The sequence below is a fragment of the Cherax quadricarinatus genome, chromosome 29 (genome assembly GCF_038502225.1).
Source record: "Cherax quadricarinatus isolate ZL_2023a chromosome 29, ASM3850222v1, whole genome shotgun sequence".
In the NCBI taxonomy this organism is placed as follows: domain Eukaryota; kingdom Metazoa; phylum Arthropoda; class Malacostraca; order Decapoda; family Parastacidae; genus Cherax; species Cherax quadricarinatus.
Window position 1 is genome coordinate 25,841,156 of NC_091320.1, and position 19,822 is coordinate 25,860,977.

At 47.6% G+C, this 19,822-nt stretch overlaps 1 protein-coding gene across 1 annotated transcript in view; it reads right to left on the reverse strand.

Annotated features, from left to right (window-relative positions):
• The window catches only part of LOC128690536 (sorbitol dehydrogenase), a 44,567-nt gene that overhangs the window by 7,824 nt on the left and 16,921 nt on the right, over positions 1-19,822 (reverse strand). Inside the window, exons 3-5 of the mRNA XM_053779221.2 lie at positions 8,796-8,960; positions 6,632-6,794; positions 1,083-1,267 (exon numbers count right to left, since the gene is read on the reverse strand). Of these exons, the coding sequence (XP_053635196.2) occupies positions 1,083-1,267; positions 6,632-6,794; positions 8,796-8,960 (513 nt within the window). The remainder of the gene's footprint in view (positions 1-1,082; positions 1,268-6,631; positions 6,795-8,795; positions 8,961-19,822) is intronic.

A 19,822-nucleotide genomic window follows, 5' to 3' on the forward strand; every position in this document is an offset into this window, starting at 1 on the left:
ATCATTCTCCAGTTAAGGGATGGACTCCAACAGTTCTATATTTTTTTTTATTTTACTACATCAATATATTTGCTTGCAAGCAAACCAAACTTAATGACTGCTATCCTGTCCCTAAGATTAGATTTTGCCACCGAAGTGGCTAGTTGATGCGTTATTTATTAAATACTGAAGCCAGTAAGAAGAGGTAAACTTGAATTTAATTCAAGTGATTTAACGGGAATAGAAATTTCACACAAATTTACACACAAAAGTGTGCAGCTACACACTTTAATTTCACTCTCTGTTATCTTCAAATTATGAGGCACCGTTTTTGAAGGTTTAAAGCTAAACCACTGGAAGTTATCTAAGCCATTCCAGGATGCCAGGAATGGGCTCAAGAACTTTGGTCATAGAGCACATGAATATGCCAAGTGCTCCAAGAATCTGGTCTTTGTTGCAGTATACAAGCATTGAAAATTTGAAGCCGACTGGATGAGGCATTCTCGACTTGTGAGCGAAGTAAAAATTGCATGAAGACAAAAGAAAAAGGTCAGGCAGACATTTCTGTTATTCAACAATTCATGTAAATAATTTTGCACCGAATACAAAATATGAAATGGGCTGAAATACTGCAATGACACCTTGCTTGGAAACATATATGAATTTGGTCTTCAAGGCATAGTTATGCTAACTTGATAGGCTATAACTGAAGATGTTCACAACTTCTGGAACCCCATCTATATATTTATTACAATATCTGTAACACCATCCATGGCTCGTGGCCTGGTAGGCAAAGCTTTCGCTTCACATGCTGAGTGTCCGGGTTCGATTCCCGGCAAGGGTGAAAACATTGGGCGTGTTTCCTTACACCTGTTGTCCATGTTCACCCATCAGTAAAATGGGTACCTGGATGTTAGTGGACTGGTGTTGATCGCATCCTGGAACAAAACTGACCTAATTTGCCCGAAATGCTCTGCATAACAAGGGGCTTTCTATATAGTAGTATGTCATTGATGTCAGCTAGGACTGTATACCTTGTACATGTACTTGTAGAAATAAAGATATTATTAATCATGAGTCACAACAGTCCTCGATAACATTACCAGTAACTAGGATGTTGGTGGCGCCCATAGCCTTAGCAGTCAAGAGGCAGAGGAGACCAATGGGACCAGCACCACATATGAGTACAGATGAACCCAGCTCAACACTAGCCCTGCGACATGCATGGACAGCAACAGCCAGAGGTTCAATGATGGCGCCCACCTCGTCACTCACGTTGTCAGGAAGTCTGTCACGATTTTTGACTGTTTTTTCACAAATTATATTATACTATTTTTATTATTTACATCTTCTTTAACCTCAAATTATTGATTATTAAAGAAGCAATAACAATTTTACACATAAAACGTAAAGTACATTAATATGAATATAAGGAAATTTCAAAACAGATGATATATTACTGAAATTATTAAGTACCCGTTTATAAATTAAGTTTATAAATTAAAAAACGGTGACCTAGCATCCTAAGAGTCACAGACTTAAGGCAATCTTTATACAAGGAATTGTCATTTGTAATTTTGCTTTGTTTTTAAGATTTGTGACAAATTAATAAAATGTGACCCGACATAATGTAATTATCTCACCTAATCTTTGTATATACAATAATGTTTTGTATTTCTTTCATTTGATGTCACACTGCTCTTAAGATTTGTATGTAAACAAAACTTACAAAAGTACCAAAGGATTTGTTTTTTTTTTCAAATTTCTGACACAACGAGACGGCCTGGTCTGGGACCGGGCTGCAGGGGCGGTGACCTCTGGAAGCGACTACAAGTAAACTCCATACTGCTGCTTAAACTTCACACTGTTCCAGACTATGGTGGTCAGTCCTTCTCCAGGCTGAGGGACTGACCACCTCAAAACTACGTCTTCAAGGGTGATGGACTGATTGCTTCGTCTTCACATCTCTATTGCTTCTGCTAAACTCTTCTGTATTCGATTGAAGAAGCCTACTGTGTAGGCGAAACGTTTCGGAATAAAGTTACCTAACTGATGCATGTGTCTTATCAACTTGTCGGTATTTTATGCCATTTAAATTCATATTCACTGTCAGACACTGCAACAGAACGGTATCTTGGTACAGAAAACGCCTTTGACAACTTTTTCATGTGAGAAGGGATGGATTTGAGAGGCACGTGCCCTCTCAATGATTACCTTCTTTCTTCTACTAGTGAACTGCATCTCACCTTCCGACAGTAAATGTCTCCATACTACTGCTTAAACTGGGACAGAGAGTGAAACGGACAAGTGAACTAGCAGGAGCAACACTCATAGTAAGATGCATTCTTGAGCATTCCCATATAATCCTTAACAATGGCGCATCCAGCCAAACGGGTACAACATCTAGCTTGGCTGGATGCGCCGTTGTTAAGGACTGTGTGGTCTAGTGGTCTAAAGAGTCATGCGTTTTCGCTCACCATGAGGCAGGCCAAAACAGCATGGGTTCTACTCCTTGGCTAGTGCAGTGTTGTTATTGATCAATAAGCACTCGTCTCGTGTGTAAAATAATATAATATACTGCTTGTAGGGCTAGTACACAAACAGGGAGTAGAATGAAATTAGCCAAGAGGCGTCCACACCACCGTATGTCCTTCGATGGCAGGTACAACATCTAGCTTGGCTGGATGCGCCATTGCTAAGGTGTGTGTGGTCTAAAGCGCCATGCGTTTTCGCTCACCCTGAGACGGCCAAAGCAGCATGGGTTCGACTCCTTGGCTAGTGCAGTGTTGTCAGTGATCAATACCACTCGTTTCGTGGGTACAATAATATAATATAATATATATATATATATATATATATATATATATATATATATATATATATATATATATATATATATATAATGCAAATATCGCAAACCAAGCGATACATTCTACTTCTCCCGTGGTTGTTATATATATATATATATATATATATATATATATATATATATATATATATATATATATATATATATATATATATATATATATATCTGGAATGGGGACCCTCATCCTCAGAGAAGACAATAAACGTACCTCAGGGAAAACTCAAGGTTCTCCCCGGAGCTGTTTGAATATTTTCTTCTACCACCCCCTATATTTTATATTCTATGTAAACATTTATTAATAAACAAAATACATTTACAGAAAAACACAAACACGAATACAGTGGTACAATGTATTAGGGATCATGAATTTCCTCCAGCTCCTCCGAAGCCGGACGCGAGCCAAGTATGCAGCAAGCATTTCCCCTCTGGATGGCCATGCTGAGGCGCTAAGACATGAAAGTGGGTGCCCTTGGGTCCCTGGTGACGTCGATGAGTCTAGAACCCAATTCTTTAAGGAAACGTGTGGCATTTTTTCCCCACGATCCCAAGGTCGCTGATCCCACTGGAACAAATTGATACTGTTGGCTTATGTCCCTGTACTTGTTGATCTTGTACTCCTCCCTGTGGTCAGCAGCTCCTCCCTGTCGCCCAACACTGTGATGGATATAGGTGTCAGCCAGTGTGGACACACAGGTATAGTCCCATGCTTAGAGCTTGCCATTCTTCCAAGGATAGATGGTGATCCCATCGGGGCAGTTTGCTGGGTTGTGGGTATTGTTGGTTGCTAGTGATCGGGGCTCCCTCTCGGCTGGGCATCCAGCTGTAGTAAGGCTCATTGTGTCTTGCATACCAGCCCTTGGTTTTGGAACAGTTAAGACCATGTAGACTGTATTGGTGTGCTTGTGCTTCGCCGCAAATACACGTATATTCTGTGTGAATTGGAGTATCAAGGCACAAAGCCACTGCAATACGAAGGGTCTTAGGGTCGAGTCGCGTTCCCATTGCCGATATGGGAACTGTTTGGAGGAAGTCCCCGGAGTGATGTGCGCTCACAGCCTGGAGACGGGCAGTCTCCCTATCTGTTGTTGCAGCCCTGAGCATGTTGGCAAGCACCTTTTCAGCAATCGGGCCATCCCAGCTTGACTGTTTGTGAGCCAGTGCTGCACTGAGGGTTTGGTGTTGGAGCAGCAAGAGTCTCCCATTCAGTGATGGCACTGGCATAGCTAGGGTTCTGTATTCCTGCTGAGTCACTGAGGTTATCAGGAAGAATTTGTCTTATCAGCTCGTTTGATGCTATGGAAGAGGATAGGAAAGCTGGTAGAGCAATCTGGGAGGATCTGCGTACTCATATATATATATATATATATATATATATATATATATATATATATATATATATATATATATATATATATATATATATACATATATATGTGTGTGTGTGTGTGTGTGTGTGTGTGTGTGTGTGTGTGTCGTGCCGAATATGTAAAACTGGTCATTTAGCAAGAACTCATTTAAAATTAAGTCCTTTCTAAAATTTTCTCTTATACTTTTAAAGATATATTTTTTTCATTAATGTTGATGTAAAAATTTATAATTTTGCACCAAAAGGAACTTAGAAAACTTACCTAACCTTATTATAACAAGAACAATTTATTTTAGCCTAACCCAACTAAATATATTTTAGATTTGTTTACAATAATTTAATACTAAACAAACACAGTGAAACATATTTTTTTCGTTAGGTTCAGAATGATTTTGGCGAAATTATTACATACTCAAATTTTCACTTGTCCTATATGGCAAGATGAGCGTTGCTATTTAAGCCAAGATCGCAAGTTCTGCCTATTCGGCACGACATATATATATATATATATATATATATATATATATATATATATATATATATATATATATATATATATATATATATATATGTAGGTAGGTAGAAGGTTGGTAGACAGCAACCACCCTGGGGGGTACTACCATCCTGCCAAATGAGTGTGAAACGAAAGCCTGTAATTGTTTTACGTGATGGAGGATTGCTGGTGTCCTTTTTCTGTCTCATAAACATGCAATTCAGGTACGTCTTGCTACTTCTACTTACACTTAGGTCACACTACACATACATGTACAAGCACATATATACACATCCCTCTGGGTTTTCTTCTATTTTCTTTCTAGTTCTTATTCTTGTTTATTTCCTCTTATCTCCATGGGGAAGTGGAACAGAATTCTTCCTCCGTAAGCCATGCGTGTTGTAAGAGGTGACTAAAATGCCGGGAGCAAGGGGCTAGTAACTTTCGTTTTTCCTTTAGGGCCACCCTGCCTCAGTGGGATATGGCCGGTTTGTTGAAAGAAAGAAGAATATATATATATATATATATATATATATATATATATATATATATATATATATATATATATATCTTTCTTTCAACACACCAGCCGTATCCCACTGACGTGGGGTGGCCCAAAAGGACAAACGAAAGTTTCTCCTTTTAAATTTAGTAATATATACAGGAGAAGGGGTTACTAGCCCCTTGCTCCCGGCATGGCTTACGGAAGAAGAATTCTGTTCCACTTCTGTTCCAAGAACAAAAACTAGTAAGAAAATAGAAGAAAACCCAGAGGGGTTAGTGTGTATATATATATGCTTGTACATGTATGTGTAGTGTGACCTAAGTGTAAGTAGAAGTAGCAAGACGTACCAAAACCTTGCATGTTTATGAGACAGAAAAATGGACACCAGCAATCCTATCATCATGCAAAACAATTACAGGCTTTCGTTTTACACGCACTTGGCAGGACAGTAGTACCTCCCTGGACGGTTGCTGTCTACCAACCTACTACCTACCTACATATATATATATATATATATATATATATATATATATATATATATATATATATATATATATATATATATATATATATATATATATATATATATATATATATATATGTCGTGCCGAATATGTAAAACTGGTCAATTAGCAAGAACTCATTTAAAATTAAGTCCTTTCTAAAAATTTCTCTTATACGTTTAAAGATATATTTTTTTCATTAATGTTAATAAAAAAAATTTTAATTTTGCTCCAAAAGAATCTTAGAAAACTTACCTAACCTTATTATAACAAGAACAATTTATTTTAGCCTAACCCAACTAAATATATTTTAGATTTGTTTATAATAATTTAATACTAAACAAACACAGTGAAATATATTTTTTTCGTTAGGTTCAGAATGATTTTGGCGAAATTATTGCATACACAAATTTTCACTTGTCCTATATGGCAAGATGAGCGTTGCTATTTAAGCCAAGATCGCAAGTTCTGCCTATTCGGCACGACATATATATATATATGTATATATATATATATATATATATATATATATATATATATATATATATATATATATATATAAACGCAAGGAATTCGCAAGAGCAGGCGAAATATACACAAACACTGATCTCTGGCTGAAGGAGACTCGAGCCTACGAACCTTAGAACAAGATACGCAGTGCTTTATCAATCTACCCACACTGGACAATACCTTGGCGTCTTGCGCTACACGTTTGATCCAAGGCAGCCAGCTTTCAGGGAGAAGGCTTACAGCTTTTCATCTCATTCCCTGCATGCATCAGCCTTACTAGAGATTTTAACAATGCAAGGAATTCGCAAGAGCAGGCGAAATCTACACAAACATATATGATGACAATGACTTAGGGAACTAAGTCATTGTCATCAGTATTAAAAACATGCTTCTGATAAGACTTTACTTGAAGCAGAGGTCAGCATCCTGAACGTAGTACCGAGCGAGGCAGCCCGGGTAGAGCGCCACGGACGAGTGGAAGCTGGCCTGGTCACACACGTTGTACTTGCCAAGAATGCACAAGTCACAGGTGCGACACGGACCACCTGGTTCTATGGTAACCCGGTCACCTGCAGTTAAGAAATTATCATCTATAACGAAAAAGGCTCTGTGATATGGCGCAGTGTCATTGGGTTTAATTTTATGTCAACAATTATGTGAAAATTTGCGTGCATACACCCAAATCCCCCACTAGCTAATAAATATTAAACATTTAGTATCTTAAGTTGCATGTCTATAACAGAGTAGTTATTCTAACATTCTTAACGAACAATTAAACCAAACATCCTTAACGAACCCTTAAATATTTCAGTGGATTTAAGCTTTATTAATAATTCAGGGAGGTTTTGAATCATCGTAATATAATATTAGAATTTTCATAATAATTTCATGACATTAATATTAGGTAGTTACGGGTAGGCAACACTCTCCTCACACACTGAGTGTCCGATCGACACCATGCCTAACCCTTCCAGGGTAGGGTAGGTGCCTGAGCCCGAGCCTTTAGCTCATAAGACTGTCATTCCCATTTGCCCCCTTGGGGCGGGGATGGCAGACCAGAGAGGCCTAGCTTGAGGCTAGGCCTGGGGACAGTTGGTCCCAAAGATGAGGAGGTACTTGTGCCTCCTCCCATGGGAGATTTAGGTCTCAGACACTCCCTAAAAAGGGAGCCAAGGCCGGGCCACCACTTGAAAAAGGCCCGGGCCGGGAGAATACCGACTAATCTTTAATAATAATAATAATAATAATAATAACTGAGTGTCCGTGGTTTAATTAATCCCGGACATGGGTGGAAACGTTGGGCATTTTTCCTTACACATGTCCCTGCTCACCTAGCATTCAGTAGGTACCTGGGTGTTAGTCGACTAGCGTGGGTGGCATCCTGGGGGACAAGATTAAAGGTCCCCAATGGAAATAAGGCACTGACTTTCTTGGTTTATCCTTGGTAACTAACCATCCGGGTTAAAAATCAGAACAAATCTTATCTTATCTTATCTTAGTGATTAATAAAACATTACTGGAACCACAGCAGCCACATTCTTCTCATCGTTGCACAAGACACGAGAGGAGGAAAGACCTGGCTATTTGTGTTAACAGTGGAGTGCTTTATCTGAGAACAAAGTATACTATGACACAAACCATAGCACGGGCAGGGATAGAACCCGCGATCAGAGTTCAATATATATATATATATATATATATATATATATATATATATATATATATATATATATATATATATATATATATATATATATATATATATATGTATACAGGTGGACAGATATATTTTTTTTCACTGACAATGATATATAATGTTTTATTTTTGGACCAAACATAACTAAGAAGCCTCACATAACCTAACTTAAACAAGCGAATTTTTTTTTTTAGCTAAATTCTGTGTATAGCACTGGTCAGTTTAAGCTTATTTAATATTGCTTCAAATCAATGTTATATATTTTTTCTTTATGCTCAGATTGATTGCTGCTGATTTATGCCAAAAACCAATTTTTATTCTGCTAAATCGGCAAAGAAAACTTTTGCTGAATAGGTTAATTAAACTCAGCGATTCGGCTTAACAAAACAACAAGCAAACGAACGGAATTATATGCAGACATTATCTTTCAGTACAGAACGGGAGCCGAACCTGTGCACTTTGCATTTCGAAGTTCGTGTATGTGACAGGATCAGATGAAAAAAATTATCACAAGCCTGGTGTTCCAGGGTATGGAACCACACTTGACACCCATACTTACCTTGAGGTCTGGCTGTGTGGCGTATGTACCGTGCACGCAGAGTTCATAGGTTCGAATGCTCTTATACCTGGAGTATACCTGGAGAGGGTTTCGGGGGTAAACGCTCCCGCGGCCCGGTCTGTGACCAGGTCTCATGGTGGATCAAAGCCTGATCAACCAGGCTGTTACTGTTGGCCTCACGCAACCCGACGTATGAACCACAGCCCGGCTGGTCAGGTACTGACTTCTGGACCGAGATAATGTTTATGGCACAGTGCATCATACATGGTACAGTGTACCATGCATGGTACACTGTAATCTTATTCTTGTCCTCACCTGGTTTGAAGTTCTTGACGGCGGGGCCACATTTGGTGACTACTCCAGAACACTCATGACCAACACCTACGGGTGGCTCCATCACACAGTCCCCCAGATATCCCTTGTATACAAAGGAGAGGTCTGACCCACACAGCCCCACCTGGGACATGCGGATCAACACATCTGTGCGAAAAGCAAAGCAAATGGAATAATATATAAAAATAATGATCGTCATTATCGATTAATTAAAATTATAATACTGTAATACATGGATAAAATAATGTACTGCTAAAAAAAAAGTAAGACGCAGAACAAACTTTTCTCGTTCTCATGAGGTTGTTCTTATTGCTTCCAGGCCTCGTAGAAACTTTTACTGGAACAACGTTTCGTTCTTTCTGAGCTCCACAAGAGCGAAACGTCTTTACCTTCGTCTTTACTGCTCTCTTTATTCTCCTGGGTCCTTCGCTTTCTATACTTCTTCCATTTTCTAGCACACTTGGTTTTCGCCTCTCTACACCCTTGGGTAAACCAAGGGCTTATCCTGGCCTTCTCGTTATTACAAATCTCTCCTCAGCTTCCTTATATATTGTTGTCACATATTCCATCATCTCATTTACTGACTTCCCCACCAGTGCTCAGTCCCACTGAACTCCGTGCAGGAAATTCTTGATACCTTCGTAGTCCCCTTTCTTGTAGTTTGGCTTCATTCGTCCTGCCTTTCCTGGTTCCCTCTCCACTTGTAACTCTATTATGTATTCAGAGCTAAGAACCACGCGAACACTGGTCCCGAGGGGTCTTTCATATGTGTTGTCCTCAATATCTGCACTACCGAAGGTTAATGCTAGGTCCAGTTTAGCTGATTCATCCTCTCCTCTGTCTCTGGTAGTGTCCCTTACGTGTTGGTACATGAGGTTTTCCAGTACCACTTCCATCATTTTAGCCCTCCAAGTTTCTGGGCCCCCATGTGGCCTCCAGGTTCTCCCAGTCGATTTCCTTGTGGTTGAAATCAACCATTATCAGCAGCTTTGCCCTGCTCGCATGAGCCCTTCTGGCCACTTCAGGCAGTGTCAACCATCGCTCTATTACTCTCATCATACTCTTGCCTTGGCCTCCTAATGTTCTGCGGTGGGTTATACATCCTTGGGACCTCCAGACTAAAGTGTTTTTATATGTAATCTCTTGCTTCTCCTCTGTCTCCTCTCTCCAGCTCATCAAAATCTCATTGGGTTTTGAAGAGCAGTGCCACTCCTCCACCCCGTCTGTTCCGTCTGTCTTTCCTCAGAATCTGATATCCCATTGGAAAGATGGCATCTGCTATCATTCCTGTGAGCTTGGTTTCTGTGAGAGCTATGATGTCCAGTGATGCCTCTTTGACTCTTTTGTGCCACTTCTCCAACTTATTCGTATTCCATCAGTGTTGGTGCACCATACCTTCAGTTTCCTCTCCAACACTGTGTGGTGGGGGACCTGGCAGTTTGCTGTGGGATTCTACAGCATAGTGTAGGGTGGGGGCTGTGTGGATTGTAGTTTGTGTTGGGATAGGATGTTTGGTTGTGGGGTTCTGAGGGTGGTTCTGTATGTGCTTGCTCTTGTTACTCTGCCCTGCTCTGGTTGTCCTCTGCTGATTCTGTCCTTGTCTCTCTTCCTAGCCCCTTTCACTTCTGTGTTCTCTCCCTCAGCTGCTGTCATTCTGTTTTTGTTCTGTCTCGGTCTAGGAACACCCTCTTGTATGTTGATAATTCCTTCAGCTGTGGTTTCTCTTCCGGGATCCTGTTCTGCACTGCTTCTGTTATGAAAATCAGCTTAACCGGCCGATTTCTCCCCTTCAAGTACTTCCCTATTCTCTGAAAATTTACTAACTCAGTCATGTCCTCCTCGCCTGTTTCTTTGATGATGTTTTCAGTCTCCTATTTTTCTTCCTGCCGTCTTTCATTGTGTGTCCTCCCTTTGCTCTCCTGAAGACCATGAGTAAACACTGACTTCTCCCTCTCCTCCCATTGCCTTTCCCTCTGTGTTTCTGGTTCATGTTTGTACATGGCCATTGTCTCCCTTATTTTTTTCCTGTAGCTCTTGGTGGCATGGTCGTGCCTGTGCATGTGACCTATCCCCCCTCTCCATTTCCCCCTTCCCTTACTACTATCCCTGCTCCCAACTACTCTCCCCCTTCATTCCTCGGCCCTGCTTGGTGGGCTGATAGGGCCTTAGCGTAAGTTATGTCTCCTTCCTTTCTGTTGAGCTAATTGCTAAGTAGGGGTGTACCAGCATCAGATGCTATATCTCCTCTGGGCAATAGCCATGTTACTCGCTGTGTGTGTGTGTGTGTGAGAGAGAGAGAGAGAGAGAGAGAGAGAGAGAGAGAGAGAGAGAGAGAGAGAGAGAGAGAGAGAGAGAGAGAGAGAGAGAGAGAGAGTGAGAGAGAGAGAGAGAGAGAGTATGAATGGGAGAGTCTTGGTACCTGTGGAAGAAGTTGATATCCTTGGGGTGAAATTTGACTCCAAACTGACCATGAAGAACCACGTTGTAAATCTTGCAAACACCATTTCAACGTATCTCGCATCTGCTTGACAGTAGGGGTTGCAAGATTCTGTATGAGGCACAAGTACGCTTACACCTTGAGTATACTCCACTTTCATGGTATGCCTGCCCCCACCTCTCATCTGCGGTTGCTTGGCAGAATAAAGAACAGAGCAAGACGTCTCATCTTTCGCCTGGACCCATCCTGGATATATCTGTCATTTCAGCAGAGCCTTCAACACAGGAGGGATGTGGGTGGCCTTACTGTTATGTACAAGGCCAACATTGTCAAAGTACCACACTTGGATCCACTTCGAGGGCAGCGAGAAGCAAGCTTCTATACCACAAGACGGGCAGAAAGCAGCAACTTCACTCTGGCTGTACCCTTCTCCAGAACATCACTTCATCTGAAATCATTTATCCCCAGGATGACTCGAGTCTGGAACATTCGTACAACATTATGATGTCAACGAGATAAAGTCAGTTGATCAAATGAAAATTCTGGCCCACAGATGGCTCCAACTTCATCACCTGTACTCCCTCACCTGTACCATCACCTGCTCTACCACCTGCACTCCCTCACCTGTACCACCACCTGCTCTACCACCTGTACTCCCTCACCTGTACCACCACCTGCTCTACCACCTGTACTCCCTCACCTGTACCACCACCTGCTCTACCACCTGTACTCCCTCACCTGTACCACCACCTGCTCTACCACCTGTACTCCCTCACACTCCCTCACCTGTACCACCACCTGCTCTACCACCTGCACTCCCTCACCTGTACCACCACCTGCTCTACCACCTGTACTCCCTCACTCCCTCACCTGTACCACCACCTGCTCTACCACCTGTACTCCCTCACCTGTACCACCACCTGCTCTACCACCTGTACTCCCTCACCTGTACCACCACCTGCTCTACCACCTGTACTCCCTCACCTGTACCACCACCTGCTCTACCACCTGTACTCCCTCACCTGTACCACCACCTGCTCTACCACCTGTACTCCCTCACCTGTACCACCACCTGCTCTACCACCTGTACTCCCTCACCTGTACCACCACCTGCTCTACCACCTGCACTCCCTCACCTGTACCACCACCTGCTCTACCACCTGCACTCCCTCACCTGTACCACCACCTGCTCTACCACCTGTACTCCCTCACCTGTACCACCACCTGCTCTACCACCTGTACTCCCTCACCTGTACCACCACCTGCTCTACCACCTGTACTCCCTCACCTGTACCACCACCTGCTCTACCACCTGTACTCCCTCACCTGTACTCCCTCACCTGTACCACCACCTGCTCTACCACCTGTACTCCCTCACCTGTACCACCACCTGCTCTACCACCTGTACTCCCTCACCTGTACCGCCACCTGCTCTACCACCTGTACTCCCTCACCTGTACCACCACCTGCTCTACCACCTGTACTCCCTCACCTGTACCACCACCTGCTCTACCACCTGTACTCCCTCACCTGTACCGCCACCTGCTCTACCACCTGTACTCCCTCACCTGTACCTCCACCTGCTCTACCACCTGTACTCCCTCACCTGTACCACCACCTGCTCTACCACCTGTACTCCCTCACCTGTACCACCACCTGCTCTACCACCTGTACTCCCTCACCTGTACCACCACCTGCTCTACCACCTGTACTCCCTCACCTGTACCACCACCTGCTCTACCACCTGTACTCCCTCACCTGTACCACCACCTGCTCTACCACCTGTACTCCCTCACCTGTACCACCACCTGCTCTACCACCTGTACTCCCTCACCTGTACCACCACCTGCTCTACCACCTGTACTCCCTCACCTGTACCACCACCTGCTCTACCACCTGTACTCCCTCACCTGTACCACCACCTGCTCTACCACCTGTACTCCCTCACCTGTACCACCACCTGCTCTACCACCTGTACTCCCTCACCTGTACCACCACCTGCTCTACCACCTGTACTCCCTCACCTGTACAACCACCTGCTCTACCACCTGTACTCCCTCACCTGTACCAACCACCTGCTCTACCACCTGTACTCCCTCACCTGTACTGCCACCTGCTCTACCACCTGTACTCCCTCACCTGTACCACCACCTGCTCTACCACCTGTACTCCCTCACCTGTACCACCACCTGCTCTACCACCTGTACTCCCTCACCTGTACCACCACCTGCTCTACCACCTGTACTCCCTCACCTGTACCACCACCTGCTCTACCACCTGTACTCCCTCACCTGTACAACCACCTGCTCTACCACCTGTACTCCCTCACCTGTACCACCACCTGCTCTACCACCTGTACTCCCTCACCTGTACCACCACCTGCTCTACCACCTGTACTCCCTCACCTGTACCACCACCTGCTCTACCACCTGTACTCCCTCACCTGTACCACCACCTGCTCTACCACCTGTACTCCCTCACCTGTACCACCACCTGCTCTACCACCTGTACTCCCTCACCTGTACCACCACCTGCTCTACCACCTGTACTCCCTCACCTGTACAACCACCTGCTCTACCACCTGTACTCCCTCACCTGTACCACCACCTGCTCTACCACCTGTACTCCCTCACCTGTACAACCACCTGCTCTACCACCTGTACTCCCTCACCTGTACTCCCTCACCTGTACCGCCACCTGCTCTACCACCTGTACTCCCTCACCTGTACCACCACCTGCTCTACCACCTGCACTCCCTCACCTGTACCGCCACCTGCTCTACCACCTGTACTCCCTCACCTGTACCACCACCTGCTTTACCACCTGTACTCCCTCACCTGTACAACCACCTGCTCTACCACCTGTACTCCCTCACCTGTACCACCACCTGCTCTACCACCTGCACTCCCTCACCTGTACCACCACCTGCTCTACCACCTGTACTCCCTCACCTGTACCACCACCTGCTCTACCACCTGTACTCCCTCACCTGTACTCCCTCACCTGTACCACCACCTGCTCTACCACCTGTACTCCCTCACCTGTACTCCCTCACCTGTACCACCACCTGCTCTACCACCTGTACTCCCTCACCTGTACCACCACCTGCTCTACCACCTGTACTCCCTCACCTGTACCACCACCTGCTCTACCACCTGTACCACCACCTGCTCTACCACCTGTACTCCCTCACCTGTACCACCACCTGCTCTACCACCTGTACTCCCTCACCTGTACCACCACCTGCTCTACCACCTGTACTCCCTCACCTGTACCACCACCTGCTCTACCACCTGTACTCCCTCACCTGTACCACCACCTGCTCTACCACCTGTACTCCCTCACCTGTACCACCACCTGCTCTACCACCTGTACTCCCTCACCTGTACCACCACCTGCTCTACCACCTGTACTGTACCCTCACCTGTACTCACCACCTGCTCTACCACCTGTACTCCCTCACCTGTACCACCACCTGCTCTACCACCTGTACTCCCTCACCTGTACCACCACCTGCTCTACCACCTGTACTCCCTCACCTGTACCACCACCTGCTCTACCACCTGTACTCCCTCACCTGTACCACCACCTGCTCTACCACCTGTACTCCCTCACCTGTACCACCACCTGCTCTACCACCTGTACTCCCTCACCTGTACTCCCTCACCTGTACTCCCTCACCTGTACTCCCTCACCTGTACTCCCTCACCTGTACTCCCTCACCTGTACCACCACCTGCTCTACCACCTGTACTCCCTCACCTGTACAACCACCTGCTCTACCACCTGTACTCCCTCACCTGTACCGCCACCTGCTCTACCACCTGCACTCCCTCACCTGTACCACCACCTGCTCTACCACCTGTACTCCCTCACCTGTACAACCACCTGCTCTACCACCTGTACTCCCTCACCTGTACCGCCACCTGCTCTACCACCTGTACTCCCTCACCTGTACCACCACCTGCTTTACCACCTGTACTCCCTCACCTGTACAACCACCTGCTCTACCACCTGTACTCCCTCACCTGTACCACCACCTGCTCTACCACCTGTACTCCCTCACCTGTACAACCACCTGCTCTACCACCTGTACTCCCTCACCTGTACCGCCACCTGCTCTACCACCTGTACTCCCTCACCTGTACCACCACCTGCTCTACCACCTGTACTCCCTCACCTGTACCACCACCTGCTCTACCACCTGTACTCCCTCACCTGTACCACCACCTGCTCTACCACCTGTACTCCCTCACCTGTACCACCACCTGCTCTACCACCTGTACTCCCTCACCTGTACCACCACCTGCTCTACCACCTGTACTCCCTCACCTGTACCACCACCTGCTCTACCACCTGTACTCCCTCACCTGTACAACCACCTGCTCTACCACCTGTACTCCCTCACCTGTACAACCACCTGCTCTACCACCTGTACTCCCTCACCTGTACAACCACCTGCTCTACCACCTGTACTCCCTCACCTGTACTGCCACCTGCTCTACCACCTGTACTCCCTCACCTGTACCACCACCTGCTCTACCACCTGTACTCCCTCACCTGTACCACCACCTGCTCTACCACCTGTACTCCCTCACCTGTACCACCACCTGCTCTACCACCTGTACTCCCTCACCTGTACCACCACCTGCTCTACCACCTGTACTCCTTCACCTGTACCACCACCTGCTCTACCTGCTCTACCACCTGTACTCCCTCACCTGTACCACCACCTGCTCTACCACCTGTACTCCCTCACCTGTACCACCACCTGCTCTACCACCTGTACTCCCTCACCTGTACCACCACCTGCTCTACCACCTGTACTCCCTCACCTGTACCACCACCTGCTCTACCACCTGTACTCCCTCACCTGTACCACCACCTGCTCTACCACCTGTACTCCCTCACCTGTACCACCACCTGCTCTACCACCTGTACTCCCTCACCTGTACAACCACCTGCTCTACCACCTGTACTCCCTCACCTGTACCACCACCTGCTCTACCACCTGTACTCCCTCACCTGTACAACCACCTGCTCTACCACCTGTACTCCCTCACCTGTACTCCCTCACCTGTACCGCCACCTGCTCTACCACCTGTACTCCCTCACCTGTACAACCACCTGCTCTACCACCTGTACTCCCTCACCTGTACCGCCACCTGCTCTACCACCTGTACTCCCTCACCTGTACCACCACCTGCTTTACCACCTGTACTCCCTCACCTGTACAACCACCTGCTCTACCACCTGTACTCCCTCACCTGTACCACCACCTGCTCTACCACCTGCACTCCCTCACCTGTACCACCACCTGCTCTACCACCTGTACTCCCTCACCTGTACCACCACCTGCTCTACCACCTGTACTCCCTCACCTGTACTCCCTCACCTGTACCACCACCTGCTCTACCACCTGTACTCCCTCACCTGTACTCCCTCACCTGTACCACCACCTGCTCTACCACCTGCACTCCCTCACCTGTACCACCACCTGCTCTACCACCTGTACTCCCTCACCTGTACCACCACCTGCTCTACCACCTGTACTCCCTCACCTGTACTCCCTCACCTGTACCACCACCTGCTCTACCACCTGTACTCCCTCACCTGTACTCCCTGTACACCTGTCCCTACACCTGTACCACCTCCTGCTCTACCACCTGTACTCCCTCACCTGTACCACCACCTGCTCTACCACCTGCACTCCCTCACCTGTACCACCACCTGCTCTACCACCTGTACTCCCTCACCTGTACCACCACCTGCTCTACCACCTGCACTCCCTCACCTGTACCACCACCTGCTCTACCACCTGTACTCCCTCACCTGTACCACCACCTGCTCTACCACCTGTACTCCCTCACCTGTACCACCACCTGCTCTACCACCTGTACTCCCTCACCTGTACCACCACCTGCTCTACCACCTGTACTCCCTCACCTGTACCACCACCTGCTCTACCACCTGTACTCCCTCACCTGTACCACCACCTGCTCTACCACCTGTACTCCCTCACCTGTACCACCACCTGCTCTACCACCTGTACTCCCTCACCTGTACTCCCTCACCTGTACCACCACCTGCTCTACCACCTGTACTCCCTCACCTGTACTCCCTCACCTGTACCACCACCTGCTCTACCACCTGCCTCCTCTCCACCTGCTACTCCCTCACCTGTACCACCACCTGCTCTCTGTACCACCTGTACTCCCTCACCTGTACCGCCACCTGCTCTACCACCTGCACTCCCTCACCTGTACCACCACCTGCTCTACCACCTGCACTCCCTCACCTGTACCACCACCTCCTCTACCACCTGTACTCCCTCACCTGTACCGCCACCTGCTCTACCACCTGTACTCCCTCACCTGTACCACCACCTGCTCTACCACCTGTACTCCCTCACCTGTACCACCACCTGCTCTACCACCTGTACTCCCTCACCTGTACCACCACCTGCTCTACCACCTGTACTCCCTCACCTGTACCACCACCTGCTCTACCACCTGTACTCCCTCACCTGTACCACCACCTGCTCTACCACCTGTACTCCCTCACCTGTACCACCACCTGCTCTACCACCTGTACTCCCTCACCTGTACCACCATCTGCTCTACCACCTGTGCTCCCTCACCTGTACCACCACCTGCTCTACCACCTGTACTCCCTCACCTGTACCACCACCTGCTCTACCACCTGTACTCCCTCACCTGTACCACCACCTGCTCTACCACCTGTGCTCCCTCACCTGTACCACCACCTGCTCTACCACCTGTGCTCCCTCACCTGTACCACCACCACCTGCTCTACCACCTGTGCTCCCTCACCTGTACCACCACCTGCTCTACCACCTGTACTCCCTCACCTGTACTCCCTCACCTGTACCACCACCTGCTCTACCACCTGTACTCCCTCACCTGTACCACCACCTCCTCTACCACCTGTACTCCCTCACCTGTACTCCCTCACCTGTACCACCACCTGCTCTACCACCTGTACTCCCTCACCTGTACCACCACCTCCTCTACCACCTGTGCTCCCTCACCTGTACCACCACCTGCTCTACCACCTGTACTCCCTCACCTGTACTCCCTCACCTGTACCACCACCTGCTCTACCACCTGTGCTCCCTCACCTGTACCACCACCTGCTCTACCACCTGTACTCCCTCACCTGTACTCCCTCACCTGTACCACCACCTGCTCTACCACCTGTACTCCCTCACCTGTACCACCACCTCCTCTACCACCTGTGCTCCCTCACCTGTACCACCACCTGCTCTACCACCTGTACTCCCTCACCTGTACCACCACCTGCTCTACCACCTGTACTCCCTCACCTGTACTCCCTCACCTGTACCACCACCTGCTCTACCATCTGTACTCCCTCACCTGTACCACCACCTGCTCTACCATCTGTACTCCCTCACCTGTACCACCACCTGCTCTACCATCTGTACTCCCTCACCTGTACCACCACCTGCTCTACCACCTGTACTCCCTCACCTGTACCACCACCTGCTCTACCACCTGTACTCCCTCACCTGTACCACCACCTGCTCTACCACATGTACTCCCTCACCTGTACCACCACCTGCTCTACCACCTGTACTCCCTCACCTGTACCACCACCTGCTCTACCACCTGTACTCCCTCACCTGTACCACCACCTGCTCTACCACCTGTACTCCCTCACCTGTACTCCCTCACCTGTACCACCACCTGCTCTACCACCTGTACTCCCTCACCTGTACCACCACCTGCTCTACCACCTGTACTCCCTCACCTGTACCACCACCTGCTCTACCACCTGTACTCCCTCACCTGTACCACCACCTGCTCTACCACCTGTACTCCCTCACCTGTACTCCCTCACCTGTACCTGCTCGACCCCCTGTACTCCCTCACCAGTACCACCACCTGCTCTACCACCTGTACTCCCTCACCTGTACCACCACCTGCTCTACCACCTGTACTCCCTCACCTGTACCACCACCTGCTCTACCACCTGTACTCCCTCACCTGTACCACCACCTCCTCTACCACCTGTACTCCCTCACCTGTACCACCACCTGCTCTACCACCTGTACTCCCTCACCTGTACCACCACCTCCTCTACCACCTGTACTCCCTCACCTGTACCACCACCTGCTCTACCACCTGTACTCCCTCACCTGTACCACCACCTGCTCTACCACCTGTACTCCCTCACCTGTACCACCACCTGCTCTACCACCTGTACTCCCTCACCTGTACCACCACCTCCTCTACCACCTGTACTCCCTCACCTGTACCACCACCTGCTCTACCACCTGTACTCCCTCACCTGTACCACCACCTGCTCTACCACCTGTACTCCCTCACCTGTACTCCCTCACCTGTACTCCCTCACCTGTACCACCACCTGCTCTACCACCTGTACTCCCTCACCTGTACCACCACCTGCTCTACCACCTGTACTCCCTCACCTGTACCACCACCTGCTCTACCATCTGTACTCCCTCACCTGTACCACCACCTGCTCTACCACCTGTACTCCCTCACCTGTACTCCCTCACCTGTACCACC